The sequence below is a fragment of the Vulpes lagopus genome, chromosome 2, assembly GCF_018345385.1.
Source record: "Vulpes lagopus strain Blue_001 chromosome 2, ASM1834538v1, whole genome shotgun sequence".
NCBI lineage: Eukaryota > Metazoa > Chordata > Mammalia > Carnivora > Canidae > Vulpes > Vulpes lagopus.
This window is the reverse complement of record NC_054825.1, coordinates 67,018,318-67,031,619: the sequence shown is the minus strand read 5'-3', so window position 1 is coordinate 67,031,619 and position 13,302 is coordinate 67,018,318. Positions and strand designations below refer to the sequence as shown.

At 38.9% G+C, this 13,302-nt stretch overlaps 1 protein-coding gene across 2 annotated transcripts in view; it reads right to left on the bottom strand.

Moving 5' to 3' along the window:
- The window catches only part of FBN1 (fibrillin 1), a 227,453-nt gene that overhangs the window by 196,452 nt on the left and 17,699 nt on the right, over positions 1–13,302 (bottom strand). For both annotated transcript variants that reach the window (XM_041743578.1, XM_041743577.1), the window contains exons 3-4: positions 2,429–2,511; positions 336–434 (exon numbers count right to left, since the gene is read on the bottom strand). In XM_041743578.1, coding sequence (XP_041599512.1) covers positions 336–434; positions 2,429–2,511 — 182 coding nt within the window. The remainder of the gene's footprint in view (positions 1–335; positions 435–2,428; positions 2,512–13,302) is intronic.

The following is a 13,302-nucleotide window of genomic DNA, read 5'->3' as shown; positions in this document are numbered from 1 at the left end:
ATGTTCATTAAAAAGTCATTCCATTGAGCATCTTTTACAGTGTTTACATTGGAGATACAAAGATAAATAAGGCAATACCTACAAAGGAGGTCATAATCCCTATATTACTCATAGTAACTATGTCCCATGGGTATTTCCTTGTAAAGAGTGAAGAAGGAAAATGGGAGGCCAGATTGAAGAAAGCCATTCCAAGTATTTTGGGCAGAACAGAGAAGGCAGATGTTCTAGTGAAAAAAAAAATATTGCAGGCAAGAGAAAAGCCAAAAGCAAATTTAGGAGAAAATAGGGCATAACCACATAAAATAATATTATATATAATAACATGTTATACTCACTGGATCTGGAGCCACAGGAAGGAGATATCTGACCAGATGGGCAAGTGCACATATTTGGCCTAGAACAAAATCCATCCCCACAGGAATGCCGGCAAATGGCTGTGAATAAAACCAGAGGTCTGTTAGTACATGGCTTCAGAGCATGGTGCTTTACTGGAACCCAGTCCTCAAATGAGGAAATCTAGACTCTCAGCTTTCTCATTAATTTTGCCATCATGACTTATGTGACCTTAGGTCTCAGGTTTATGCATTTACAAAACAAATGTGTTGGACCAAATAAGTTCTGGATGTAAAATGCAGTAACTCCCTTATTCATATCAGCGGTCCTCAAACTCCCTCGGCTTATTCCACACAGCACCCAATCTATCAAAAGCCCAGGACATACTATCTAGAGAAAACAAAACAAACAGAAGTCCTGCATTTAAATATACTTAAATGCCTAGGAGCATTTTGTTTTTCTATTAACTTTAAGATGTAATAATATAAAAATTGCAGCAGTATTCTTGGGGGCCTATTTTATTATAAATGGTTACTGCCTAATAATTTTTCTAAAAATATTAGCCCCTACTCAGACTAATTCTCTACATCAGATCCTGCCCACTGGGAACATATAATCTATGGAGCAGCTTTTACCCTAGGTTTAAGTTCCATTCTCAATTACATCAACAGTCTGAGAGGAGTCTGAAATCCATGACAAAAGCACTGATTCTACAGTCAATAAGCTGTTCACTCTTTAGAGAAATATAAACACTTTCATGCCACCGAGAGACTTGTACAGTATATACCAAATGCTCTGCTGGTGGCTAGAAAAATAAGTTTAAATGGCAAATAATTTATATATATTAACAAAGATTTGGTCACTACTTTTTATACTCAAAAGCATGATCCCTTCCACAAATGCCTGCTTGCATAACCCTGCAAGAGGCAAATGAGATGTGCAAGGCTAAAAATAATACACTTGATAGAAAGTGCACTGAAACATCAAAAAAGCTTAGGATAGAGATTGAAAACTATTAAGAAATAAACCGTCAAAGGATCCTATAAATGTTTACTTAAATACCTGAAGACAATATTTCTCAGAGATACTACAGAGCACCAGGGAAAGCATTCTGTTGTCAAGTTCATTTAAAAAACAAACACCATTATATATCTCTCTTAGTGATTCAGTTTTGATCCTTAAATAAAGCATGATGTGCCAAATGAGCAAGATGCTTTGGTCAAAATCAAGAATTGGGAAAGGGATTAACTTTGTCAGGTCACCAGAAGAACATGGTTGAAATATTCTGTTCTTCTACACAGACCACTCTAGGCCAAGAAAGAAAGGGGGAGTAACTGATTCCTTAACGTCTTTTCAGCTCTAAAATACCCCCATTACACTGACAGAATTTTCTGAAAACTGGAAATTACTTCATAGGTATGATGACAGTAAAAGTTCACACAGAACAGAAACCATAACCAATTTGACTTAGTATCTCCATTAAATAGTGCTTTTTCTGTCATGTGGTCTGTCACTCCCGATTTATGGGATATGATGAGAATCTGGAGGTTCACTGTGGCAGCAGCATCAGTAGAGGAATCTCCAGTACCATCTGAGCTCTTCCCTCAGCTTTCCACTCATCTGCAGCTGATGTTCTATCCACTTCCTTTCCCCTCTATGAGTTAGGTCTGTCTTTGGTCTCGACCACCAAAATTCAATGTACAAGGTTTGGGTAAGCTTGTGGGAGGCCAGCCCAGTTAGAAATTACAATAAGAAAAGCAGTAACATGGTATTCTTTTTTCAAAATCCCATCAAAAGTGATTACACGTCTACACAGCCAAGTGACTTACCCTGGAGCTAAGTATCCCTGTGGCTCTATTCCCTGTAAATCAGAAATCTTCTAAAAGAAGCCACTGAACTGAAGTGTAACAGTGGTTTGACCAAATTAGTGTATTTCCCAATCTTGATTCAGAGGAAGTAGGAAAATCTTAGAGCTGGAAGACTCTGCTATAAACATGTTAATAGTATACAGTTACAAAGAAACAAGTACTAAGAATCACCATGCAACCAAAACAACAAAAGAACATGAAGAATGACAGATCATCTATTTACTTACGGACAATACATTGATTTCCACCAGGTAAGGTTTTCCATCCAGGGCAACAGTAAGCATTATAACGTGATCCACAGACATTGGGTCTGGAAAAAAAAAAAATCCAATCACAAGAATTCCAGACTTAAAAAAAAAAAAAATTATATATATATATATATATATATATATATATATATATATATATATAGAGAGAGAGAGAGAGAGAGAGAGAGAGAGAGAGAACCAATAAAAGGGGGAAAAAAGTCTCTGAGTTACAAGAACTGGATGAATTTTTGCAGGAAAAAAAAAGGTAAACTCATACTGGTTTCGTAGTTTGGGACTCTTTAATATAATGATACCAACAAGGATATCCCTTAATATCACCTATGCATACCTCAGAAAAACAAAAACCAGAGATACCAAATGCAGTGCATCCTATCACAAGGAACAGATATAAAAATCTATAGGGCTATATGAGTCTAATTTAAACAATAAAATTCCTACCAATCTAGTTGAGAAAGGTCATCATAAAACCTGCATACAAAGTTTGAAATTTCTACTCATTAAAGCTGTGTATATTTTTTTCTATGACCCAACTCACCCCTAAAATGTGACTATATTCTTCCTTTCACCAGAATTACGGGAATACAAACTCTGACATTAGTCAGAAAAAATAAAAGCCAAAAAATGTAAATATTTCCTTAGCCAAAGTTTGGAAACACAATAGTTGATACCGGCAGTTACAGAAAAATAAAGTCAATGTAACTTTGGGTTTCTTGTATACAGATATTTCATCAGGTTTCTTGGTGGAAAGCCTCCATGCAGAGTCCAGAGGATCCATATTTAACAATTTAAGGGAGTAACTGGGTAAGGATCTAGCTAGTTCTATACTAGTTCTTAGACACTGAGGCATAGGATTGAACACACAGTGACCCCAAAGAAACCATTCATTTCACTATGCCACATCCAAGGGCCTAAACATTGATGCTACTTCCTCAAGCTTGAGGGCTGTAGAATAATAAGGTCAAATGTTTTGCAATCAATTTCATAAACAGTAGTTGTTCCAAGGCCTGGTGTTATAAATCCTGAGTCCCATTCACGTAACCCTTTAAAAACAACTGTGTAACTTAAATGCACTTCTGGCTGCGGTGCACTTGTGTGTGCAGACCACGTGTAACAGTACAGAAGCCTCCTGCACCTCCTCTGAACTCACTACTTCAAGCATAAGCAGGACTGGGAATCAAGGTAAAGTCTTTGCCTGGTCCTGCGCTCATCTTACAGCCCCACAGGACCTAGAACACTGCAGGGCAAAATGCATACTTCAGACTGACTGATGTCAAGGTAGAATGAGAAGGAGGAAGAAAGTTAAAAGAATCTGGGAAAGAGCCCTAAATCCATTACCAATAGCCCTGGATGTCTCCAAAGCTAGCCAGAGAATAATGGGATAGAGAGGTTTACTACATGTCTGAAACGAGGGGCTCTGAGTCTCCACACATGGAGATAATGAAATGTCTCCCTTGGCCACATCATGTGTGTATCAGATGAAATATGGACATGAATGCAACACAGCATTATCTGCTCATCTAAATTAGCGACTCAACCAAAGGAACTATAAGAGGTTAAGGAAGAGAGAGCTTATCACAAATTCTAAGCCAGTGGCTCTCAATCTTGTGCCCCTCCTGTGACAAACAGTGCCCAAACTTCAGTTCAGAGTACCCAAACTTCTGGGCGCAACTCAGAATCTTGGAAAGAGGAGTGAGGCAAGAAGTTAGGATAGGGAGCTAGGGTCGGGGGAACAATTGAACCTTCCAAACTCCACAAAAGTTCCCTATATTAAAAATGATAATCCAAGCCAGAGTCAACCACCCCAAATCTTCCCCACTAACAGCTCATTACAACAACTCCACTGGATCCAGTCCAATCCCAAACCATATCCTGGAAGAGCTTCAGAGGACCCCTGAGCCTTTGTAGGTGTCCTGCGGTCAGAGTAACTATGTTTCCAAACAAAAATCAGGACATATTGTCTGACAAGAATGAGTGTATTTATGAAGCAATAACATGTATTACATGGAAAAGGCTAAGAAAAAAAGAGGCCAGAATCAATAATTTCAGTCCTACAAAACAAAATATTCAAAATATTTTCCAAGGTGTTTGAAAAAATCACAATAATATAAACAATCCTCATCGTTTCTTCAATGTTTACAATCAACCTACAGACAAACCATGGAAGATGTTATGATTTACAATGACTGCAAAACAAAATGTAAATGTTTTAAACCTGCACCTGTAAAAGTAATAGTATAGCTGTCATAAGTCAGGAAATGAGTTGGGAAGAAAGGTTTGGAGAAAAAGTAGTTGATCCACGAAATAGCAGTTTAAGTATCTTATAGGTTTTAAAATAACCAATAACTGAAAGTCATACTATTATTACAAAAAATGGGAAGGGAAAGAGAAAGGTATCGATATCTAAGTGAGCTACATTCCTAGCTTTCATGGCAAGGAGGCAATGGGTACTGTTTAAATCTAGAAATAGAGGTACAGGCACAGTACATGGTGTCATGAAGGTAAGCATAAGAAGAACTGAAACCAGAAATGGCTAAAATTGGTTGCCTCAAAAGATGAGAATCTGGGGAAATGAAGACAATTCTTTTGCTTTTTTGCCTAATACTCATTCCTAACTGCTCATTTTTTTAATTCATGCTGTCATACTTTGATCATCCTCTTTTATTTAAAGAAGTAACTTTACTTTAAAAGTATAAACAGGGATCCCTGGGTGGCGCAGCGGTTTGGCGCCTGCCTTTGGCCCAGGGCGCGATCCTGGAGACCCGGGATCGAATCCCATATCAGGCTCCCGGTGCATGGAGCCTGCTTCTCCCTCCGCCTGTGTCTCTGCCTCTCTCTCTCTCTCTGTGACCATCATAAATAAATAAAAATTAAAAAATAAAATAATAAAAGTATAAACATCTCGGGATCCCTGGGTGGCGCAGTGGTTTGGCGCTTGCCTTTGGCCCAGGGCGCGATCCTGGAGACCCGGGATCAAATCCCACATTAGGCTCCCGGTGCATGGAGCCTGTTTCTCCCTCTGCCTATGTCTCTACCTCTCTCTCTGTCTCTCTGTGACTATCATAAATAAATAAAAAATAAAAAATAAAATAAAAAATAATAATAATAAAAGTATAAACATCTCTCATAAACTGAGAACTTTGAGAACAGGGAACTTTCTGCTTCATTGTATGAACTGCTTTGTTCATTTACTGTTCAGTTTCTTTTTTTTTTAAGATCTATTTATTTATTCATGAAAGACACACAGAAAAGAAAGAGAGACAGAGAGACATAGGCAGAGAGAGAAATAGGCTCCTTGCAGGGAGCCAGATGTGGGAATGGATCCCAGATCTCAGGATCATGCCCTGAGCCAAAGGCAGATGCTCAACTGCTGAGCCACCCAGGTGTCCCTACTGTTCCGTTTCATTAGTGATCACATTTGCACTTCATTGCATTACTTAAAATTCTACATAATGTCTAATTGTGATTTATTTTGTTTGAAGGTCCTGATCTTTTTTAAATGTAATAATTTTATCCTTTGTAGTAATATGTGATTTAATTGCAATCGTTTCAACCAACCTCCTCAAACAATGACTGTTTTATCTCATTGTTATTCATTCTTTAACACCCTAAATACTACTAGGTTATATGGCTTAATGCAAGGTAGTAGAAAGACATGAGATAACTTTGGTCTTGAAAACTGCAAACTAACAGCACCCATTCAAACAAACTGGGTAGCATTTATTCTACTTATACACAGAAAAAAAAACAACTCTAATTCTAGAAATAAATGAATGTCTTATTTAAGCTGGAAAGCACAAAAATATGTAAAGTCTAAGGTGGACATGTTGGATTATTTCCATTATAAAAGATTTTATTCTAAGGTTTCAGCACAAAAAAAAACACTAACAAAGAAGATAAATCTTTAATGAAGTTTTTGTGTGTGTGTAAATGAGAGCGTAGCACTCTTAACTTTCTCTTCCTTTTCACTTCATCAGTCATACCCACCAACCCACCACCAAAAAAAGCTGAGGGTTAAAGTTTAGTACAAGTGGCAGCAGCATTTGGCAAATTAAAAGTAGAGCTTAAAGACAGAAGAAACTTTATGCTAAGTGCTAAAGATATATTACTTTATTTCACCCTCATAGCAACCCTTTGAGGTAAGTTCTATTATTATTGTCTTTAACACTAAGAAAACTATGACTTAGGAAGGTTAAACAAACCAGCCAAGGTCCCACAGCTTAGAAATAAAGAAAAGGGATTTGAACTCAGGAAGCCTGACACCAGAGTACACTCTTTCAATCCCTATGCTAAGGCAAAGAGATGCATTTAGGGACAAGATGGTATTCCACCCAATAGCATTCATGACAGTATGAGTAACAAAAGCCACAGAATGTCCATCAATAAACCAACAACTAAGCATAAGCATTTTACCGATATTGTAATAGTTCAGGGGGGAAAAAGGAAAATGCATTTAGAGTCCATTTCACCACTGAATATTATACTGTTTTAATTGCTAAGTCTCTATCTGTAACTTCTCTTACCAAGTGCTTTGAATACAGTGCTCTACAACAACCCACCTCCAATCTCTGTGGGGAGTAGGTGAGCCTCAGCAGGCTACATATTGGGATCCAGTTCAGACACAGCACTCAGAGAGCGTGTGGGCTAGCAAAGCCCCTCTCAGTGGAGCAAACAGCTGGGCTTTACCATGTCTGACCACATCACTGCAGGAACTGGCCTCTGTGCAAGATGTCTGTAGTGTGTCCACATTCCTTAGCCAGAATCCACTTCTGCAAGTCTGGCCTCTCTTATAGGCAAGATAGCCTTTCTCCTTCCTATCCCAAATTCAAATTCACTTTCAGCAAGACTGGGTAATAAAAACAAATTCAGGGGGCTCTTATTTCATATACATGCGAAGTGATTAAATCCCTGGGCAAGAAGATAAAGGTTAATGAGGCTGACCCTACTCCATGCATGAGTTGCCTGCTTTTTTCAACTGCAATGGGGGTGTGGGGGATGATGACTCAGTCCTCTAAAGTATTAGTGTGGAGGGGTATCAAAGGCATACACCCTACAATATAAAGGGTACCCAACTGTCCATGTAACATGCCTCAAGGCAATATCCTAATATCCCACTGTTCCACTTTTTAAAAATCATAATTTTCACTGTCAAAAAAATGTGAAAGATCATGAAAGAAACGATAACACATAAATGAGCTATATATATTGTGAACAATACACCCTTGGCTCTAATAGTTTTTTTGACAGATTTTTTTTTTATCAAGGTAAAAAGAAAAAAAATAAATGAAACAGTATGAGTACTATCTGAGGAGGGGATCTGCCACTACTCCAGTAAACTTTGCAAGAGCTCCTCCCCTTACTTGGATGCCTTTATTCTGGCCTTTTTGCTAGAGGCAGATGACACATCTACTAGCAGTGATTTGAATACCACATGTGACTACTCCAGCCCATCTGTCAGTCATAACATTCACAACATCTCAGGTAATGAAACTTCAAGTCGTGGTAATAAAAACGGCTTCCATAGTCTCCTCAAGCTTTAGTGGGGGCTCTTCAGACCTAGCAACCCATTTCTGGATTGTCTGGGTCCACACTGGCTGGGACTAGGACAATTCTGGTCTCCAACTTTGAAAGCATAAGCCAGCCAACCTCTCCAACCTACTTCATGAAGTGTTATCCTCCTGATTTTTTGTAAATCTAAAAGTGTTCTACAGTGAAACATTTCTTAAAAAGTAAAATAATAGGGGGGCCTGGGTGGCTTAGTTGGTTAAGCATCTGACTTCGGCTCAGGTTGTGATCTCAAGGTCCTGGGATCAAGCCCTGCGTCAAGCCCTGAGTCAAGCTCCACGCTAAGTGGGAAGTCTGACTGTCCCTCTCCCCTCACAGCCCCCCCTCAAATAAATAAATAAATAAAATCTTTTTTAAAAAAGTAAAATGAAATACTGTAACCATGCAATTATAAATAAACTCTTTCCTGGTTCTGATGATGACTAAGACACAGTATTTGCTCTTGGAAGAAGACAGGCAAATAGGCAAAGAGGTAAAAAACAAGTATCAAGAACAGCCTGGAGACCTAGGAGTCCAGAACAAGGGTGCTCAGCCCCATCATCCAGGTACGCTCAGCAGAAACCTCTCTGAGCTAATAAGACTTAATGTTTCCCACTTGCTAAGAGGAATCACTAGTTTTATTTCATCCCACTGCTGAGATTCCTCTTAAATTCTCTAATTCCATTAACAAAAAAGTCTTTGTTCTTTATTTTTTCTTAATTTCAAGTTTTTATTTAAGTCCTAGTTAACCTATATAGTAAAATTGGGTTCAGGTATAGAATTCAGTGGTCCATCACTTACATATAACATGTAGTGCTCATCACAAGTGCATTCCTTAGGGCCTATCACCCAGTTAGCCCATCCCTCACCCACCTCTTTCCATTGACCCTCAGGCCAACCCCTTGTTTAAATCTTGGTGTTTCACTGCTTGCCTGATACTACATTCTTTTTCTTCCTGGCTTCCTCCATCCTATTTCATTAGAACAATGTAGCCAACCCTAACCTTTTCGTGTTCATCATGCTTAGCTCTGTTCTCCTACATTCTAGGCATAGACCTTTACCCTCCCTAAGATATGAAACATCTCACTATTAGCTTCGTATCTCTGCCAGGTAGGTCTTATCACCCAACTCTCATCTTCACCTATACCTTCAACTTCAACCCTCCCACCCCACTCCTTCCCCTCATCATTTCAGCCCTCATTCATGCATTCACCTCTCCTCCATGACATACATGCTAAATCCAAATGCTTCTTCTATCTTTATACATGCTCTTCCATCTTTCCTTTTTAATATATAATTTCATCTCCCGCTATAGTGGTAATCCTCCTCCTCAATTAACTCCAACCACCTTTCAACCTACCAACACAATTCTAGACATACCTTTCAAAACCTTACATATGCTATCCTGTAGTCATATATTTTAAATAATTATATGTCTAGATTCTCGCCCCTGAAACCTGCCCCTACCCTCTCTGTTCCAAAATGAATAGTTCTTCAGGCAGAGAAACAATGTCTGTCATGCCTAAAATATCCTGGAGCCTATGTAGAAGCATACAAGATAAGACTGAACTGAGTGCCTTAGGAAGTACAAAGTACAATTAACAAACATTAATAATATGTCTTTGAATTCCTAAATAGGCCATCTATAAATGTCACCAACATGGAAACTGTCTAATAGTGGGAACAATGTCTTACAAATTAATCTATTTAAAAGAAAAACATTTCATACCTTTGAAAGGTTATTGTTAGGTAAACAATAATATATAATAGTTTCATGCCTTGGTTATTTTGCTGATGTGCTAATCATTAATTTATTGTGATCAGTGAAGTTACCAATATCTACTTCAGGGATCAATATATTCCTTCAAAAACTCAGTGTAGACAAAACACTCATAAATGAATATTGATTCTATTTATTTCTTTAGCTAAAGAAAAACAAAAATCCCAAAGCAACTAAACAAAAAGTTCTCAGCTCACAAATTGGTGCATATTTCACTGTGGCAGATTGTTGCAACTGATCAAGAGATGGTGTCAGCCATATGTGGCCAATTCCTAAAGGCAACAGTCACGAAGTTCACAGGGTGGTGCACTAAAAGGTCTGCCTGGAGATGCTTCTTGGGGGATCACTTTCCTCACTGCTGAGTGAGGTAACTCACAGCACAGGCACCACACCAAGGGTACTGCATCAACAGTTTGATTTGCTGTGCACCGTAAACTGCTTTTGTGGGGATTTTGTGTTGATCAAAAGCAACTGTCCGCAAACTTAAAAGCCAAATAATTTAGGTGATCATATCAGGGCCACACACACACCACACAAACGGCCTAAAAGAAACTGAAGAACAGAAGGCTGCAAATACAGTACCTCAAATCTGGGAGGACATATTAAACTAAAGGCCAATTTAAATCTTTGGAATCTTTTACAGGTGACTGGAACGTGTGTGTGTGTGTGTGTTCTTTCCTTTGAGAAAAAAAAAAGAATCTAAAGCCACAGTGTACACTATAACAGGAAACTAGACATTGAACCATGAAGACGAGAAGTATCACTATGTATAGCAGGTCCCAATCCTGCTGAAGTACTGAGTACTTTCTGCTCCTAGTACTCTGGATTGTTTACAACCCTAGAATACAGAAGTCTGCACAGGCTACTGAACCATCCAAGTGGCCCCCAAGCTTCTAAAGGCAATGACTGGACTAACTTGCTGTCATAGTCTGCACTGAACCTACTGGGAGGGAGGGAGATTTGCATGTGGCCAGCTGGCATCACTGAACTCACAGTTGGTTGTATAAAAGGTCCTCCATCTACACATGGGGAGAGATGTATGCATTTATGAAGTTGGAATTTTACTATTGGACTCCACAATGTTGAGAAGGGATAGCCTCAAAACAGAAAAATGAGCCTGTTTCAAATTTGCATCTTGCCAGCATCTGAGAGGGTCTGGCCAATGACACCATGAAAACACAGAGTACTTCTAGAAAACTGCTTTCCAGAACTCTGCAACCCCTTGGCTTTACCTATGAGTTCAAGGATTATGGTGATAGTTTCTCTGAGTGGGCTGCTACTCCATTCAGTCAAGCCAAAGCTATGTTGTACTTTTCCAAAGGATCGATGAAATTATAGAAATGGTTGAAACACAAGCAAGTAAAATCAGGAGGTGATCCAAAACCTGCGTGGTGAAAGGCAGTGCCGGGTGGTGTCTGGGGAATTCACTGCTCCCTTCACTTCCAACTCTTCCCTTGTCTTTACCACCAACAGAAAAAACCATGGTTCTCACCACTTCCCAGAAATTCTCAAACCAAGAGCTCTGTCCAGGGAGATAATAATATCTTCTGAATGTACTGGCAGCCCCACGAAAGACAGGAAAACCAGCCAATGGGGTCAGGCTTAGGGGAAAGAATGGGGTCCTTCAGGAACTAGTAGTGCACAGAGATTCGATACCCTAGTTCTGAGTACTGGCAGCTCCCAATTGGACAAACAGGTAGAGCTCCAAAATGTCATTTCTCTATTGGTATTTAAAACTCGGAATGGCTCTTCCAATAGAAACAATGTTAATAGGTGGTGGTTTGGTCCCCAGGCTAGTCAAATAGCAGTCTCTATCAGCTAAATAGGCTATTGTAGGCTGGTCTGGGAACCTGACCACAACTTAAAATGTTGTTTCTATGGGAAAACACATTCCACAGCAGGCAACCAGAGGGAAACTTGGCTACTCAAACTCATGGTCCCTGCAGCTACAGTAGGCTGCCCAGTGAGCTGTGAGAACCCAACACCTTAAACTCAGGCCAATCCACTGTCCTGAGAGGGCAGCTGGAAGGGGAGCATGCCCAGGCCCAGGCCCAGGGCCATCCCCCTCCCCTGCATGAGACTGTCAGAGCCAATAGGGCAGATCCAATAAGTCAATAAATCAGGGATTTAGGGACGCCTGGGTGGCTCAGTGGTTGAGCATCTGCCTTTGGCTCAGGGTGTGATCCTGGAGTCCTAGGATCGAGTCCCACATCAGGCTCCCTGTAGGCAGCCTACTTCTCCCTCTGCCTAGGTCTCTGCCTCTCTGTGTCTCTCATGAATAAATAAATAAAATATATTTTAAAAATCAGCGATTTAAAAACTGAGAGTATACACCTGAAACTAGTATAACATTGTGTATCAACTATACTCAAATTTTTAAAAAAAAGCCAAACTGGGGAGCAATTGGATATTCTAATCCTTAATATACCTGATTTCTTTAAACGCCAGAAGGTTTCACCCTGCCAGCAACTATAATATGAGATCAGTATCCTGGACTGGTTCACAGACCAAGAGTTCAGTGAGCCATTTCCAGGAAGACTGGCTTCCAGATGAAGCAAAGGAACGGGTCAGTTTTGAATTCGATTTGGTGGCCTCAATCTCATATTCAAGTTATTCAGGCATTTCAGATCACCTGGACTCCAATGATTACCCTCTGCTTTGCAATGTGAATTCCCTAAAGACAGAAAATTCATATTTATCTTTACAACCCAGCACCTAGCACACTACCTGAATCTTCAATGGTAAATGGAGGTTTAGGGTTCCAAATGTATCTCCACTGACTAAGACAAAAGTGGGAGAGATTTCTGTCAGAATAGTAAGCATTTAATTTGTTGAAAAGGTAAATGTTTATAAAAAATAAATATCAAAATAGTAATGAAAAAGACAATTACTACTCAAAAGTCAATATTTCGTCTACTTTTTAAAAATTTTTAAACTGAAAATAAAAAATCAAATGTGTAAGAGACCCATAAATAGAATTCATGGGATCTGAAAGTGAAATTTTTCCATGTTTCAGATGAATTGCTTAGAAACACTTTACAGCTACAAAAGTTTCAGAAACCTTGTGCCTCAAACTTTATTTCATAGCCATCCAGACGCAATGGGTCTTTTAAAACATTTGTCTACCAAACTTTTTCATCAGAATAGAGCAACATTGTTGCTAAGGAACAAAAAAATAGAAAATAAATCACTGATAGAATTTAAGTTTCTAGAAAGTTAGAAGAAGTTAGCTAAAAGCATGCAGTTGTTGAGATTATTTCATTGAAATTAACAATGCACAATATTAAGGATAAAGAACTTGGTAACTTTTTAAAATTTTGCAATTGAGGTAGAGTTGTAAACATTTATATCTAAACATTTAAATCTCTGGAAAAATTTTATTTTTAAGAATAGTCTAATTTAAAATTTGTTAATATTTTATGTATTTATTCATGAGAGACACTGAGAGAGAGGCAGAGACATAGGCAGAAGGCAAAGCAGGCTCCCCATGGGGAGCCCAATGCGTTACTCA